The 18547-nt window shown below is 38.4% G+C and overlaps 1 protein-coding gene across 1 annotated transcript in view; it reads right to left on the reverse strand.

Annotated features, from left to right (window-relative positions):
* Positions 1–16783, reverse strand: part of HDAC10 (histone deacetylase 10) — a 27159-nt gene extending 10376 nt beyond the window's left edge. Inside the window, exons 1-12 of the mRNA XM_015814674.1 lie at positions 16674–16783; positions 15611–15677; positions 12215–12349; positions 9287–9383; positions 8374–8471; positions 8188–8292; positions 8043–8111; positions 7326–7452; positions 6656–6721; positions 5260–5319; positions 5068–5157; positions 1786–1892 (exon numbers count right to left, since the gene is read on the reverse strand). Of these exons, the coding sequence (XP_015670160.1) occupies positions 1786–1892; positions 5068–5157; positions 5260–5319; positions 6656–6721; positions 7326–7452; positions 8043–8111; positions 8188–8292; positions 8374–8471; positions 9287–9383; positions 12215–12349; positions 15611–15675 (1019 nt within the window). The 5' untranslated portion in view covers positions 15676–15677; positions 16674–16783. The remainder of the gene's footprint in view (positions 1–1785; positions 1893–5067; positions 5158–5259; positions 5320–6655; positions 6722–7325; positions 7453–8042; positions 8112–8187; positions 8293–8373; positions 8472–9286; positions 9384–12214; positions 12350–15610; positions 15678–16673) is intronic.
* Positions 16784–18547: the final 1764 nt, after the last annotated feature.

Below are 18547 nucleotides of genomic sequence, written 5' to 3' on the forward strand. Positions count from 1 at the left end.
GGAACGCGGCGGAACCGCGTTCCGGCACCTTTTTCCGGGCCGGCCGCACCGGAAATAGCCCCTCCCACACCGGAAATAGCCCCTCCCAAATTTTACTTGCATTCCTGTTCTCTAAAGGGGCGGTCCTAGGGTTTGATGAGGGCGTGGCCAGGTTTGAGTTCCGCCACCTTTTCTCCGAGAAAAAAAGCCCTGGTTATATGCCACAAAAAACTTGAGGCCAGGGTATCTAAAATAAACTTGTATGAAATAAAATTATTAAAGCATAATAACCTAGGTATATCAATATTCAATATCCCATCTGGCGGTATATGGAATTTTTCTACCATTCTTTGTAATTCCTGTGGTTTTCTAATATATAGACATTTCAAAAAAAGAGCTCATATCTACCTATAGTGTTGAAAAAATTATTTGTTTCATATAAGCACTGGGGATTCTTTTGGATGTATAGACTGGCATATTTGTAGGTAATTAAGCAAACCTACAGAGGCACTTGAAGTATTGGAATAGAAGAATGGTAATTCTACACTTATGGTTTAATTCCTGCCCCACCTCCTGCCCAACTAGCAGTTCAAAAGCATGGAAATGCAAATATTCGGCAACAGTGGAAGGTAACAGTGTTCTGTGCGCTTTTGGACCATGGAAAATGTCTTTGGACAATGCTAGCTCCCTCAGCCAAGAAGCAGAGATCAGCACTGCACCCTAGAGTCGGACACGGCTGGACAGGGAAATCTTTACTTTTTTAAATTACCTATAACCTCCAAACAGTGAGGTGTAATCCACTGCACAATTAAATCCCTTGTGGGTCGATGCCTCCTGCACCAGTTTCAGAGGTCTCATCAAATACTGCCTACATTTTATGCCGTTTATCAAGAGAGAGAGAGTGAAGGTCACTAGAAGTTCCCATTCTTTAGAGTAACAGTTGGGTTTTATATAAGTTTCTGTCTTTGTCACCCAAAGTTTAAAGCATGCTGGTTGGGGAATTCTGAAAATTGAAGCCTACACATCTTCAAGCTGCTAAGATTAAGAAACACTGGTCTAAGGATATGGGTATCATATGAAACCTTCAAATTAAAAAGATTATAACCTCTCCATGTCATAATTGTACACCATTGTTTTCTTACAATTAAGGAGAACAGATTAAGAATTTATTTCCTCACTGAGCAATGGCTTTATGATGGAACAGTGCAATGTGGTATGTAGGCCTAACACCAAAAGAACAGGTACATACCAAATGTACATCCAATCTTTCCTCTGTAAAATCTTTATATGTTTGTCTCCTACCAATCAGAATACATAAAACTGTTAGAAGCTGCATTTAACTGCAAAGCTTGCGTAGACCAGTAAATACCTAGGTCAGGGGTCTTCAAACTTGGCCCTTTTATGGCTTGTGGACTTCAACTCCCAGAATTCCTCAGCCAGGCACGCTGGCTGAGGAATTCTGGGAGTTGAAGTCCACAAGCCATAAAAAGGCCAAGTTTGAAGACCCCTGTCCTAGGTACATGCTGGTGTTTGCACTGTTGCCTGACTCAAAAGATCTAAATAGCTAAATCCTTTGTACAGACATGCCCAAAAGGAATACAAAAAAGTTCAGATAGTGGTTTCAATTGCATGACCACCATTTTGGCTTTTTTGCTAACCCCTTAATGGAAATAATAGTGTAAGACTGTCCCACCCACAGTCTTATTTAGAACTGGCCTTTTGTCTCTATAATGACTTGTCAATACAGATATGTCTTTCTGGTTATTACATGGTTATTATTACACATGGACATAGTCATACATGTACCTTAAACAAGGCATCATTTCACCAGACAAAGGAGGCAAAGGATCTCCAAACAAAGCTTTTAGAGTCATGCAGACTGATTCAGATAGTGACCTTAAGTGATATCCACCCTAAATAAAAAAAAAACAAATGGTTGTAAAATATAAAGGAGCATATGAAATTCTAAGCAAAGATTAAGCAAACAACAACATCCAGATATTGAATTATTAGAAAATAAAACAAGTGGTACACATAAGGCACCAGCGTAGGCTGGTCTCCAAGCACCTATGCAATCACCTATTGAAAATACTGGTGGTCTTCACTTAAGGACCACTTGTTCAGTGATCGTTCAAATTAATGATGGCACACAACAAATGATACTTACAACCAGTGTTCAATGTTCCAGCTGTCATAGCATCCATGCAGTCACATGTCTATGGAGATTCTCAGTCATCCAGGTCATGGTTGTCCCAAAGAGGCAACTGGACTTTCTTCATTTTCTTTGAAGACTTTCGCTTCTCATCCAGGAAGCTTCTTCAGCTCTGACTGGATGGTGGGGAATGGAAGGATTTATAAAATATAAATCCTTTCATTCCCCACCATCCAGTCAGAGCTAAAGAAGCTTCTTGGATGAGAAGCAAAATGTCGTCAAAGAAAAACAAGAAAGTCCAGTTGCCTCTTGAAAAAGCACCTTTGGGACATGCAGTCACATGATCATGATTCAGGAAATTAGCGATCAGCTTGCAATTATGATGTTACAGCGTCCTGCAGTTATATGATCACAATTTGCAATCTTCACTGCTGGCTTTCTACAAAGTCAATGGGGAAGCTGGCAGCAGGTTGCAAATGGCAACCACATAACATTGGGCTTAAGAATGGCACAGGATTTATTTAACAATAGCAACCAGAAGTACCAGAACTGCAATTGCTAAGCAGTAGAGTCATGTGACAACTTGTTTTATGACTGCCATTGCTTATCGACAGAAATTCCAGTCCAGTTAAGAGCAGACAGAGGATAATAGGGTCTCCATCTTTTCCCATCGCTGTATTTTTTTAAATGTGCCTGTTTTTAATATCACTTTTTGAAGCTTTGAAGTTTAATTGTTAACAGCCTGGCTGAATGCTGATGTGCTTTACACTCCCTTGTTGGTTTACAAATGTGAACTTTCTTCATTATACTTTGGAATTTTAAAATACTTTCTCTCTCACTACAAGGAAGTCAGCAGTGTGACGGTTTTCCTCTTCATAGTGAAAGTGACTTGATTTGATTTATATCAGATATTGTATTTTACCAGTTTTTTTAAAAGAACATTTTATTTTTTGGATATGTCCTTGGATTTTTTAATCTTAATCTAGCAGAGAATAAATGAAAAAGAAAAAAGGGGGGAAAGTTCCCATCTTTTTAAGATTAAAAAATCCAAGGACATATCCAAAAAATAAAATGTGGGAATTCTTATTTTGGCTTCTTCTATGGTTACTTCGCTATGGAATATTTACTTTCTTTGTCCTGAGAAAGAAACTTTGCACCCTGCTGTGAAAGCTTGTCTATGAGAGATCTGGACTATATTAAAATCAAAGTAACAATAAATTAAGGATTTTGAATATTACCTATTACTACATGCAACACAAGACAACTGCCAAGAGACATTGCATTCCAATTTGTTGGAAAATTTACTGAACAACAAGTGTTATGGAAATATTTTCAATAAAGACTTACATTTTTGAGGAGTGAGAAGCAATTGTTTGGAAAGGTCCCATTTACAATTTTAAAGAAAAGTAAATAATAATAATAATAATAATAATAATAATAATAATAATAATAATAATAATAATAATAATAATAATAATAATAATAAAAAAAAGTTGGAAGGGACCTCGGAGGTCATCTAGTCCAACTCCCTGCTCAGGCAGGAAACCCTATAACATTTCAGACAAATGGCTGTCCAGTCTCTTCTTAAAGACTTCCAGTGTTGGAGCATTCACAGCTGCTGGAGGCAGATTGTTCCACTGATTAATTGTTCTAACTGTCAGGAAATTTCTCCTTAATTCTAGGTTGCTTTTCTCTTTGGTTAGTTTCCATCCATAATTTCTTGTCCTGCCTTCAGGTGCTTTGGAAAATAGCTTGACTCCCTCTTCTTTGTGGTAACCCCTGAGATATTGGAACACTGCTATCATGTCACCCTTAGTCCTTCTCTTCATTAAACTAGACATACCCAATTCCAGCAACCATTCCTTATATGTTTTAGCCTCCAGTCCCCTAATCATTTTTGTTGCTCTTCTTCATACTCTTTCTAGAGTCTCAACATGTTTTCTACATCGTGGTAACCAAAATTGGATGCAGTATTTGTTTGCAGTGTCCTGGGTAAAGATGATAAACTGGAAGGAATTGTTTTCCTATTAAAAATTAGTCTATGGTATTTGATCCTGGAAGGTTCAGAGACAATGGTTGTATGCATTTATGGGAGATTAGAAGATGCTTGTGGACTTTCTGTGAGTTAAAAACAATAACAGATTGTTAACAGAGAGCTTTAAAGTTTAGTTTTGTTGTCAGAATTACCTGTTAATTGCTTTTTTATATATAATAGATAGATGGTAGGTCAAATTGATTGATTAACAGATTTTTATACTTGTGATATTTTTAAAGTTATACTGTATAGTAATTTTGCAAATATAGAGGTAAAGTTATAAATTTATAAAGTTATAAACTGCTTTGCAAGGGGGGGTGAATAATTATTGCTGAAACATATTTATCAGTATTCAATGAGAGGGGATATTTTATATGTATGTTTGATATTCTGTTTGACGCACTGTTTGTCTTTATTGTTGTTGTTTTTCCCTTTTTTTCTGATTTTGTATTTTAACTTTGGAAATAAATAAAAAATATTAGGAAAAAAAGTACCCAAAAATAAGAAAAACTCATTTCATAAAGAAAGATTTAACTGCAAGAAATAATAGTATTATCTCAATATTTCAAAACCTCACACGTTTTTATGATCTCTGGAATGGCCTGTATGGCCTGGTTGCCAAGTACCCAAAGTGAGGTCACATGACAGTGGATGGGAGGGTGGCCATTGGAACTTCAATTTCGGGTTATAAGTATCTCTCAGGTAGGTCCATTGGAACTTCGAATGGTTGCTAAGCGATATGTCATAAGTCAAGGACTACCTGTATTTATAGATCAGTGGGCATCTGAGATTTGCATCAATATGTGAATATTCATAATCCTAGAAAAATTTGAACAGTAATTACCTCAAAAAGTTGATAGCATTCATTAAACTGAAAATCAAATTTTACTAAAATCCATACCTCTAAAACTGCACACAACTTTCCTTTAGCTAAATTCATTAGAAAATGAGTAAGATGGGAAAAGCATTCTGGAGTTGCTTTCATCTGCCCCTAAAAACAATACAAAGAAAAACAAAGATATTTTTTTTAAAAAAAATTGCCTGTTTTGATGAAAAAAGAGAAAGGAGAAACAGTATCTAGAAAAGAGCTTACCTCTGGATCGCCTATTCCAGAATCATATCCAGCAGAAACCAAAACAAGTTCTGGATCAAACTACAGTTGGGGAAAAAATCAACACAGAGTTCAAATTACAGAATAATGTGTACAGTATAAAAATGCTGTGAGTTGTAGTCCATCAAGACCTGGAAGGTCACAGGTTCTCCAATTCTCCAACAAGCCTTTCAGGGCATGTCCAGCCACCTACTTTCTTAAATTAATTCAAGATTTGATCTCTGATCTACTATTCCCTTTCCAACTTTTCATAAAATCTTTGAGCAGTGTTCCTCAACCTCAAGCTACTTTAAAATTTGCAGAATTCCCCGAATTCCCTAGACAGTTGAAAAATGGTGACTAAAAGAAACCTACAAGGGTTCCCTGCATTGGTGCTTTTTTTTTTGCTAGGAAGAACTTGCATGCCGATACTCCTTCCAGTTGACCAATGTAGGATATGGAGAACCAAAATTGTCTTTCAGACCTCACATTGTCATTCTTAATTCCTTGCTCATTTGTTTTTCCCCCAGTTCAGTCCCAATCCAGTCAGTTTGAGCTGCTAGGTTTTCCATTCATTTTAAAACCATGGATCTCAAACAGACAGGGAAGAGTGAAGACCAAGGGCATTCTCATTACAGGTAATCCTCAAGTTACAATCATTCATTTAGTGACTGAAGTTAGTGAAAATTTTTCACTGTAATTTATGCCCCTATGACCATTGCAGCATCCCCATGGTCATGTGATCAAAATTTGGCAACCAGCATGTATTAACAATGGCAGTATCCTGGGGTCATGTGATCGCTGTTTGCAATGCTCCCAGCCTGCCACTGACAAGCGAAGTCGATGGGGAAGCAGTATTCGCTTAACAATCATGTGATTCACTTAACAGCCCTTGCAAAACAGGTCATAAAATGAGGTGTAACTCACTGAACAACCTCCTTGCTTAAAGGTTGTAGTTGTAAGTTAAGGACTATCTGTAGCATCTCTGGAGCTATTCCTTTCACACCACTACAGAGATGTCAGAGAATTGGCTCTGTCACATAATTGTACAACATTCAGGAGTTGTAACATTTGTGAAGGGGCTCATAGTCTCTCTTTTTTTAAAAAAAATCCAAACAACTAGCAGCTCTCGTTATGCAAGGATAATTGTAGCAAAACAACAAAACTGGGGAGCTCCCAACAGAAGCAAAAAATTCAGGAGTGTGGTACAGCTGCTGTCTTGGTTTTGGATCCTTCTTCCTGCAGATAATCCTAAGCATAATTTTTTAAAAAAGAAATTGTTGCTTTTAAATAGCTGAAGATTATTTCTGATAGTACACAAAAGTATTTTATTATTGTACTCTACTTTTAAACAGCATCGGCAATTAGGAGGAAAAAAGGTCCAGAATTCAAAAGTTACCTCAAAAGCTATTGGAAGCAAAACATGAAGAAATGCAGCCAAATAATCTGAATTTCCCATTCCAACCTGCAAAGCCAAGCATAATATAAAATAGCAATTATTTTAAAACAGAAAACAAAGAACACCAAACTGCCATTATATATAGGCCTATTAGGCCACAAATATCTTAGTGGAAATCATCTCTGGAGAGCATTGTGCTTCTCCAACAAATTCTAAATTGTATTCAGCAAACAGTTTTCTAAATCCCCAGGAAGGAAAATTATATGGACATTTTAAAATTTGTGCTAGGTTCCAGCTGACAACATAAAGTCTGCATTTTACTTTTTTTTGCCCCAAATGCAGCCCTCATTAATATTAATTACCAAAATGATAAAACTTTGTTATTTTTCGTAAAAGTCCTTGCTACAAATAAAACTTATATAAACAGTAGAATAGGAAAAGAAGAGTTTTTGTTAAATTACAGTATTTCATCAGAAATCATGCTTCCCTGTGCATAATTCATCTGCTGTATATGAGAACACAAATCTATTCTAATCACAAAATGAGTTCTCAGCTGACGCAAATATGTACGCAAGGTGTGTGTATGGAATTAAAAACAAAACTGCATCAAATGCATGATTGCTAGAGCTTAACATCTATTTGTATTATGGTGCTATTAAACAATATTTACCTGATTCCAAGGAACATTTATGGTGAATCCTCTTCCCTTCCCCTGACCAACCGCATCATAATTAGATTCACTGAGCCAAGGCCAAAATTTCTGGTGTTCGAACCGATGCCAGGAAAAATAGAGAATACTAACAAGAACAAAGTACTATTTAATGAAGTTGCTGCTAACACCAAACAAGCAAACAAGCAGCAGTGCTTATTCCAGGAGAGAACAGCTGAATTAAGCCTGAAATCTATGAATTTTCACTATCTAGTTTTCTGTAAACTGACCTAAATTTAGGGTGTTCTCAAAGAGTTTAATTTTGTATAGCTATGGTTTTTAAGATGCTGCTGAACTTAAGCTTCCCGCAAAAATGTGGGTGTTGGTATGAGTGCCAATGTATCTGACAATGACACGTATACTTGTAATCAGTTGTTTTCATCTTTATTTATCTTTGGATTAGACCTCATCTATCACTTTAATTCAACACTGAAGGGAGTTTTACAACCATGTTATAAAAACAGACAATAAAATATAGGTTATAGCAAAATTAATACAATTTGCCTAAAAACCAAAATAACAGTACATAATTGTGTAGTGCAAGCTATCAAAATGTCTTGAGGCCTGCTGTTTGCTACTGAACTTCATTGGTAATTCATTTCCAAAATGAAAACATTTTGAAACTCATGCAGTACTCAGGTTTGCTGCAACATCTCCAAGAATAAGTAACTGACAAACCTTGGGTCATCATCAAATGCGTATTGAATTCCTTGTCCATGATGCACATCCCAGTCAACAATGAGGATTCTGCATGAATCAACCACAACATTCATTAAAAGGTAAGATCTTCAAGAATTTGTGATTTTAAATAGATATACTCCACCTTTGCAGGCCGTATTTTCTTTGAGCATATTTTGCTGCAATAGCAACATTATTGAAGATACAAAATCCATTGGCTGCACTTCTTTGACTATGATGACCTGGAGGCCTGCAAACAAGCATGATTGAGTCAATTAACCATAAACTATACCAAAGAACATTTACCTAGAGAATATTTCAATTTGGTTACCTTACTAGAGCCAAGCCATTACGGGTCTTTCCTGACATCACAGCATCTACCAGTTGCAGTGTTGCTCCCACAGCCAGTTTGGCACAACGATATGTTGTCTGAAGAACAAAACAAGTTCATGATTCAAAAACTCTACTACTGCATTTTCCAAGAAGAATGAATGAAGGCTGGAGAGATGGGAACAGCTTAGCACTCTACAGCACTGAATTTCCCCACTCATTCAGGCATTGGATATTAGAACTGTAATCCAAAGAAGCATTCAACAGTCACCTCCTCCCACTTTATATTCCCAGCAGTAGAACTAAGAAAACAGAAATTTGGGGAGGTGGAAGGATAGGTCTGGAGGAAGCTTAGAATCTTAGCCATAAGAAAATCTCCACCTGTCAGAAGGGGATACGTTTATGAACATATATTTAGTTCCAGGGAAAGTAAGAGCTGTGAGCCTGTAGAAACATTTTAAAGTTAAGGGTGGCCATTGGAAACCCATTTTAAGTTATTTAACAGGGCTAAATTTGGTTCCTTCTTCCAACATTAATAAAATGACTGTGGTGTTCAGCATCTTACTCTAGTTACATAATTTTGGGTAGAGATTTTAAGAAATAGAGAAAAAAGAAAAGCATCTCTAAATCAGGAAAGGGTTTAGTGGTGGTAGCAAAAGCAATAGATCCTTTTCAGGCCTTCCATAGGGAGACTAAAAAGTCAAAACAACAGCTGCAACCATGTGATCCTTGCAAGATCCATCCCCTGCAAGATGTCCTTGGATCCTTTAGAAATATTCATGAGTTAAGAACAATATGCTTTAATTTTGAAGAACAGCAGCCCCACAACATTGAGTGGACAGCGGGGTTTGGAGAAAAAGGTTTATGATTAAGGAATATTATATCTAGGAAGAATTCTTGATTATGTTCCATACTGGATGAAAGTAAACAGCATCATATTCAGCAGAGACTTTTTGAAGCGCTTCTTCTTCCATTTTCTCAGTGCTCTTCACAATTTCCACATAATCCATACTGGAAAAGAAAAAGAAACACACTGTCACCCATAGAGACAACATAGGGTGTGAGCCAGTTTCAAATGCTGTTGTCTCTATTACTCTGGTAATCAGGAATCTGGTTGCAGATAAACTGACAGCTATCTATGGAAAGCCAACTGAGATCTCAGTCCAGATGCTGAACCAATATGTACTGTATACAAACTGGGCTGATTATTGATTTTGCCCCTAAGCCAAAACTATATTGGGACCATTTCTCTTATCAGGAACAGCCATATAAAATGCAAATCCATTGGGATGGATTTTTTAAAGTTTAGAACACTAAGTCTAGGAGGCATTGAACTTAGTAATCCAAAAGAACATTTCTTACTAGTGCTACATTTCTTACTATGTTCAATTCAGGGCAACAATAAATCTCCCAAGATTAAGAGACAGAGAATGAATGCCAGCCTTGAAACCATTCCCCTTTCTATTCTAACAAATATTCCCTTTTTCCATTTTTTGTGGATTAATCTGAGTATGTAATTATATTTACATCAGTGCTGATGCTAAGAAACTACGGAAAGTGGAAAAGCTGGGAGCAGTCAGAGATGGGAAGATGGCCTGGTGCCATAGCTAAGGGAAACAGGGAGAGATCCTAAAAGCCAAGAAAAAACTCATTGGAAGGGTAATTTAAATATTCAGAAATCAAGGTATAGCTGAAGAACATAGAATAATAGGGTTGGAAGGGACCTTGGAAGTCTTCTAGTATCTAGTTCAACCCCTTGCCCATGGCAGGAGATCCTATACCATTCTGGACAAATAGTGTCCAATCTCTTCTTGAAAACTCCAGTGATGGAGCACCCACAACTTCTAGAGGCAAGCTGTTCCACTAATTGTTTTCACTGTCAAGGAAATTTTGCTTTAGTTCTAGGTTGGATTTCTCTTTAATGAATTTCCACAGGTTACTTCTTGTCCTGACCTCAGGTACTTTCGAGAATAAATTGACTCCCTCTTTGACAGCCCTTCAAGTACTGGAATACTGCTATCATATCATTGTTAGACCAGACATATCTAGTTCCCTCAATTGTTCATCATATGGTTTAGCCTCCAGACCTCATATCATTTTGTTGGTCTATTCTGCACTCCTTCTAGGGTCTCAGCAGAATCCACTTCTGAACGGAAGTTATCTCTTTGCAGCTTGCCCAGCAAATGACCTTTTCTAGTTATCAGGATAATGAGCTCAGTGACCCATATGATGAATTCTTAGTCTTAGTACATAAGGTCCAACTCAACACAGATGCACATGGAACACCACAGCATACTAGGGTGGATTGAAACAATGATCAGTGAAAGACAAGGTCAAATAAAAATGCTAAGATTCTAGACATAAACTTCCATGTTGAAGAATCAGTCAACAACAAATGGGCCCCTCCTCAAATTGTCTTCTAAATAGTAATGATCCACATCAAAAACGATGAAAACCAGTCAGTCAGAGTCCAACAACTCCAGGTTATAAAACAAGACATAAAGAGAATATCTTTGTGCTTATGCTGGAGAGATTTATGAAGCATATAGAAATAGAGTGTAAACATGTAAAGGTTTTACACTGTGGAATGTAAAAGTTTCTTTATCTATAGGTTGGTATTTTGTTTGCTGCTTTTTGCCTGATTCCTCCCCTGCAATCTATTCGATATTGGAATTTTTTTCTGGAATTAAAATACTATTAGCTTTTTGGTAACTACCTAGTTACTAATTAGATTAGTAATTCTCTGTTTACATTAATGGGGAAGTCATGTTTTCTCTAATTAGTTGAGCTGGGATCAAAAAATTTAATTGAAAGGACAAATGTATTCAAGTTTTGATTCAATAAACAGTATTTAAACTTTGATTCAATTGTGATATTGTCACTTTCTGTAGTAATTATGCACACTGGCAATGAAGATGCTGAGAGATAAAGAAATAAGTTATTTATGTTTTCCCACTTCCAAGGAGTTTTTTCCAATGAGAAACTGGAGCTCCAGCGGAAATACTGCAAAACTCTCTTTGCAATGATTTTACAGGCAACATTTGAGCCAATATTCCATTTATCATTTTATCTCTTGGCCATCCAGTGAACTGCTAAATGCCCTTCAATGGTGTGGACTGGAAAAATTTCTCCCTAGTCTTTCTTTTTTGGGTGGGGGGATAGTTTACAGATAGTTGCAGACCTATTCCTATGTGTCCTTGGGCAGGGCAACTGGTGTCATACATGTCATGATGCCATCACAGAAATGGTACAACTTGTACAATGACATAAGTGCAGGTAGTCACTGACTTAGACCAGTCACTTAGCAATCATTTAAAGCAATGACCAATTTGAAAAGGAGACTTACAATCTGAATTCAAAGTTTATGTGATAGAATTTTGGGTGTCTGGCAACATGGCTGCATTTACAATTGTTTGCAGCATCTCAAGGTCATGTGAGCAATTTTTCAAGGTTTTTGCCAAAACCCAGCACTTTTGCTTTTTGGAAAAACCACTCATATAGCGAACCATTGGTTTGTTTAAAGACTGCAGCAAAAAGGGCTGTAAATTGGACTGGCTTCATTATGGTAGTATCTGAAGGACTACCTGTATATACGTGATGCCATGGGCACTAAAAATTGTTTCATTTAACATAGGCTATTTTGTTACCAGATTTGGGGTGGGACATTTGGGGTATTTCTCAGTGCAAATGACCATTTCTTTTCTAGGGGGTTTAGGACTTAACTTGAATGTTATGAAAACAAATTATATCTGTTAAGTGTAAAAGAAACATGGCACTGAATTTTCCCCTCATAATTTCTCCAACACTGCCTGAGGTGGAGGGATGCTGCCCTAGGAGCGTACCTGTGAATCAGCCTGATTTCACTCTCAGTTCCTTCTCTGGCAGAGACAGAAATGCATCTTTCAATCAGGTTATAGTGCTGAAGGCGGCCATAGCAGGAAGAAAGCCGTTCAGGGACCTCCACATCACAGTTTGGGCTAAAAATGAGACCAAGATTTAAGTTCCCAATGACATCATTACAAATCTATGTTACAGCTAAGAAAGATGATTTTTTTCATTACTAGAAATAAAAAACTGGTGAAGGAAGGGATGTGTTCTTTACTACAGTATTGATAATGAAATACCTCAGATATTAACTAAAACCCTTTTAAACTGGGGATTTGAATGATGCAAAAGAGCCCCCATTAAGAGTTCTACCTTGGTTGTTAAGAGCAAGGCTATTAAATCTGTCGTGATACTCCTTCCTTAGACAGGGGATTGGACTAAACGATTTCCAAAGTCCCTTCCAACTCTGATTCTATGATAACAATGGACCAGTGTTTCTCAACCCTGTCAACTTGAAGATGTGTGGACTTCAACTCCCAGAATTCCCCAGCCATGATATCAACACATCTTAAAGCCAAGGTTGAGAAACACTGCAATGGACTAAGGCAAGATCAAGACAAGATTTTCTTTTTGAAGCATGCAGTAATATCCACAGCAAGGCTGTATGTATCAACATCAAAGCCCCTCTCCTTTTGCACATGCAGCAACAATGCACAAGCATACAAAAGATGCAGGTTTCTGATCATGATGCTCCATTGATAATATGGGCAGTTACAGAAATTGAATAAATGAAATTAAACAGCAGTATTGTTCATTAGTATATTTCATGCATGTAAAAAATATGTGCACGCATCATAGCACATTAGCATCATCTAGCCAGCCTGGGTGATCTCAAAAAAAAAAAAAAAGCAGCTAAACAGGGAGCAAGGTACTAGTACTTATTTGGGTGAGCAGAAAATTCCAAGTTGAAGGGAAGTCAACATCATACAGTATAAGGATCAAATGTCCTTGTAACAACAGGATATCACACTAGGTGGCAGCACCTAATTGACCTTGAAGAAAGCTAAGCAGGGTCATATCTGCCTGGAATTAAGAATTCCTTTGTTAATGTTGATGAGAAGCAAAAACCAGCATAAAATGAACAAGCTTATTTATTAGGAGTGTGTACATCAACGACATGCATCATAAACAGAGTACGAGAAAACCTTATCAATAGTTGCTGAACAAATAAAATTTTATGATGGTGCAATAAACATAAATCATGAAACCACACCAATCAGCAATAAAACAAAAGCAGATTATAATCAATTAATAATGTTCCCATATTGCCCTTTGATCTAATCTTTATTACCGTAGCTAGCAGAAGAATCGAGGAAGAGAGATCTCATTCACCGAGTCTATTTATAAAAAGAATTTCAGTCTTTAGATCCTGGCATAAATTAAAAAAAATGTAAGAAAACAGTGGTGGGATTCAGCCAATTTGCACCACTTCGGCAGAACTGGTAGCTAATTTTTTGTTGCCCAGGCCCATAATGGACTTCCGGAAGCAGCATCCACACAGAGAACCGGTTGTTCACATATTTGAATCCCACCACTGGTGAGAAAGTCTCCATTTCCTCAGAACCACAGGTATGTTATTAAATCTTTCCTGGAACACAACTGTGGGGACCACGGTGAGATGCACCAATAGTCTGGAACTCTGGAATTGATAGCTAACTGATCAATGTGCCTAAAACTTATTATTGGAGAAAAAATCTCGGAACTGTCTAAGTTCTGTCTCACAGAGTCAACCATTATTCTTTGTCTAACAGCAGAAAAGGTATCATTGTGTCCCTCGCCCAGAAGAAACCTGAGTGGCAGGACCTCAGCTTAGGTATTCTTCAACTTTCCCCAACCATGTTACTGCAGAAAGTGATATTTACAAGGCTAAGGAAAGAAATATGATCTAGTTTGTATTTGGATAGGACAGTGATGGCGAACCTATGGCATGCGTGCAGAAGCGGCACTCAGAGCCCTCTCTTTGGGCACGCCCGCCACCGCCGCCAGCATCTCACGCAGGTCCATTAGGCCGCCACTGGTGCCCGGATCAACAGCCCCGCCCAGCACAAAGGAGGCAAAGTGGTCGGCTAGCAAGCTCGAGTAGAGGTGGTAGAGCACGCCCCCATGCGCTCGCTGGCCTCTCTGTGTGGGGGTCGATGGTGTCAGGCAGCAGCCGCCCCTGCCTCGCCTTGCCTTGCCCTGCAGCAATGGCACCTCCGCCCTACCCCGCCTCACCCTGCAGGAAAAGCCTCCTGCCCACCACCCCACCCACCGCAGACCCCCTGGATCTCCCCCAACCCTACCTGGCCCCCCAGGTGTCCCCCCCATGAGCAACATCGAGGTGGCTACATCCACTCTGGCCATGCCCACCCAGTCTGCCGTGACCACCGCAGCCACCACCCACCCAGTGGGCCATGCCCCCCCCCGCTGCCTCCCCGAGGGCACTACAATGCTGATGTGGCCCTGGCACTTTGCGGTTTTGGGTTGCGGTTTGGGCACTCGGTCTCTAAAAGGTTCGCCATCACTGGGATAGGACATCCACCAGGAAATCGTAAGCTAGACTGAGATGTCAAAAAAAGAACTCAGGAGGAGGCAGTGACAAGTCACTTCTGTATTCCTGCCAAGTAAAACCATGACTGGGTCCTTGTAGCCCAAGTTAAGGATTTTTTTTTTGTCAAGGACAGGCAATCAATGCTTCTCAGGGCATCTTATTTAAATGCAGATGAAATAGGCTGTGTTCAAATCACCACATACACTTTACCAACAAAAGTAGCATAAATTCTACTTGCTCCAATTATTTTATCTAAAAATCCTTTAAAAAATGCAAAAGGTTCGATTCTTTTCTCTATGTTTATGTAACTGCAGCAAATACATAAATGTTGGGAAAGTAGAAAGTCTGAGAAACACTAAACAATTTCATATTAATTGGGCTAGGTATAAATTGAAGTAGAGAGGGTCTCCGACAGGTTTTCAAGATTGTGTTAGTCTGTCAAAATCAGGAAACAGAAATTGCTAGGAATCTTGGAATGTATCTTAATGTGGTTAGGATATTATAACAGAATCTCCAATGTCTGCCAAAACTTTTTCAATTTATATATAACAGTATAAAGTTGGAATCCCTCTCCCCCCACTTCTTCTTGCACACTCTGCTATGCCTTCCTTCCCTGGGCCTTGCTGCATTCACACACACACCTGCATCCACTGCACCCTCTTCCTCCAACTCCTGCACAGCCTGTGCCAGGCCTTCCCCCACCCAGGCATTCCTGGTCCAAATTACTGTTGTAACTCAAGGACAACCTGTATCTGTAATTCCCTTTTATTGCAAAGTAGAGGTTTCTTAAATGAAACAACCAAAAAAAAAGAGATGTACTTACTCTTCCCATAGTAGCTTATGATTGATCATTTCACCATCATAAATCAAGGCTGTTCCAGCTGCCATCACTTTGTTTGAAAACACAATGCAAATGTATGTGGTTTATTAAAGAAACAAAACATGAATCAGCAAGGGAACCAGCAGAATCAAGACATCAATTGTTATTTTGCTTAGAACAGTTTGAAGTGATGCTACAGCTCACACATTTAATAGAGCAATCATCCTCCTGGTTTAGTTTAACATTAAACTTCAGCTTAGCACAATGTGAACAAGCCTGTTCAAGCTTCAGACATAGCACAACTTCTTCTAGTCTTGAAGACCATTCCAGAGGAGGAAACTAAAAGCATCTTCTTTCAAATCCAAACTACTCATAATTGTTAGTTTGACAAGGATAAACTGTTTCAACTATGGTTTACCAAAGTAAGGCAAAATCAAACCACTGTTTCCAGCTCTAGTTTGTTTCGCTATAGTTCATTGGTTAAAACAGCCATATTTCCCTATAACTGCATAAGTTTCTGAACTGGAACTAACTAAATAAAGTTGCTGAGTGCTAACTTCAACTTTCAGAATTCCTCAGCTAGCATGACCATCTTGAAACTGTCAAGCTGGAAAAACACTGAATTTGAGCATGTTCCTATCCAGCTGGAAGACATTTAGAAGTTATTCTCAAACTGGCTGGGGAATTCTGAGAGTTGAAGTCCACACATCTTAAAGTTGCTGAAGCTGAGAAACACTGAGCTAAGAGAGAAAGGTTGGCCCAAAGTGCAATCACCAAATGACTTCCAGGATCAGAGTCCAGAAACTGGGTCTAAACAATTAAAATTAACTACTTTTCTACATACTGACTGCCATATGGCAAAAAGTAGGCAGAACTCATCTGTGGACACCTGAAGCTACAGCAATCTGTGAGCACATTTTAATAAAGGAAGATCTTAATTTCAGATTCATTCATCTTCAAATTCTTTAGACTTGAATGAGCACAGAAGAACAATTTTCTCAGTGTCTTGAATACCACCCAATGCTGCTCTTAACATCACTCTTAATCACACTCAGGATTCTCTTACCTACGTAGGTGCAATCCAGAAGATCCTGCCGCGGAAAATAATTTCAGGATCAAAGCCCAGTGTTGAAGGATCTAGCAAGAGTAAGATAAAACTCTGAGCATGCTGTGGACTTCAACTCCTAGAATTCCCCCAGGCAGCATGACCATCTTCTTGAAGCTGCCAAGTTTGAAAAAAAACACTGAATTTGAGAATGTTCCTATCCAGCTGTAAGACATTTAAATGCCATTCTCTAGCTGGCTGGGGAATTCTTTTAAGAGTTGTCAAAGAGTTGAAAAATACTGGTCTAAATAACACTAAAATGAAAAATGTTGCAAATTTTGTGTACTATCCTCAAAAAAAAGTGTAAAATGTAACATTAAACGGGGGGGGGGGGGAGACCTATGTCTCCAGTAAGATTAAGCTCAGAATGTGCAAAAGCAATTTTTAAAAAAATCTATTCCTCTGACCCTGTGCAAAAAGCAATTTCTCTCAATTCCCCAAAGAAAGCAGAATCAGTCACTCCAAAACATCTGAAATTAGGCGATCGGAGTCAGCAAGTAAGATCTCCAAAGAATCTCTTCTTTGCAATAATATTATTCCACATTTAATTTTAACCTACTAGAAGCCTCACTTCTGTAGCGGCCACCCAGCCACATATTACAGGAAAAATGTCAAACGGTATTTAAATAAAAACTTTCCTACCCGAAACACCGCCTCTGCTAAACTCTTACCATACGGCGCAGGGAGGGGAAAATCGAAGTGCTTGGAGGAAGGAGAGGACAATCTGCAATGCCTTATTGGCTTGAATGTGTACACAGACTGCTTAGTCGGACCAATCGGGGAAAAAAGCAGTGCAAAGAAGGCGGGGAATATCAACCTACAAACACAAATTCCCGCCCTTTTCTAAGCGTTTCCATCCCTGATTGGACCACCCGATCACTCTTTTGCCAATAGCAGTACATAGAAGAGATTGGGAAAAGGATGGGAAATACGTGGTGCATTTTAACCCTAATCGAAATAAGGTTTGGGCTTCTTCGTGTACCGAATCTGGAAACAAGCGCATGCTGCAACATAATATTCTTTATTATGCTAGCTCCATGGGCGGAAGTGGCTCAAGATTAATGTTGCATTGCATATGATTCATTACTAAATAACATTTATGTGTAGAAGTCCCTTCCAACTTTATTATTATTATTATTATTATTATTATTATTATTATTATTATTATTATTATTATTATTATTATTATTATTATTATTATTATTATTATTATTTTGTTATTGTTATTACTACTACTACTACTGCTGCTACTACTACTACTACTACTACTACTACTACTACTACTACTACTACTACTAAAAATATTTAAGGCGTTTTCTTTCCTTTTCTTAGGCGCACTCCAATTTCCTGTAGAATCGATTCCGGGTTTTCTATATAGCCCATTCTTCGCTGACTTTGTTTTGAATAAAGCCTAGCGGCGGCTACGTTCCTTCTCAGCTCCTGTCATCTTCTATTGCGTTTCAAAAATCAACCTTTGTTTCCTTCGGACGTTGCTGTTTATTTCAAAACATCGTCTAAAATATGTGCCTATTCTCAGTTAATCGCCTCAATAATTTAGCATCATTTAAGCATGTTCTCATTAGAACGCTGCTTTCAAGAGACTGATAGTTTTCCAGCCATACAGTGTCTGGTATGATTACTGTCACTCTGAGCGTCCTTATGCAGAACAACATGTGTATGGACAAAAAGCCACAAGGATGCCCTAGACCAGGGGTCTGCAACCTTGACAACTTTAAGACTTGTGGACTTCAGCTCCCAGAATTCCTCAGCCAGCTGATGAATTCTGGGAGCTGAAGTCCAGAAGCCTTAAAGTTGTCAAGGTTGCAGACAATCTC

This window comes from Protobothrops mucrosquamatus, unplaced genomic scaffold (genome assembly GCF_001527695.2).
Source record: "Protobothrops mucrosquamatus isolate PMUCROS unplaced genomic scaffold, P.Mucros_1.0 scaffold275, whole genome shotgun sequence".
NCBI classification, from domain to species: Eukaryota; Metazoa; Chordata; class Lepidosauria; order Squamata; family Viperidae; genus Protobothrops; species Protobothrops mucrosquamatus.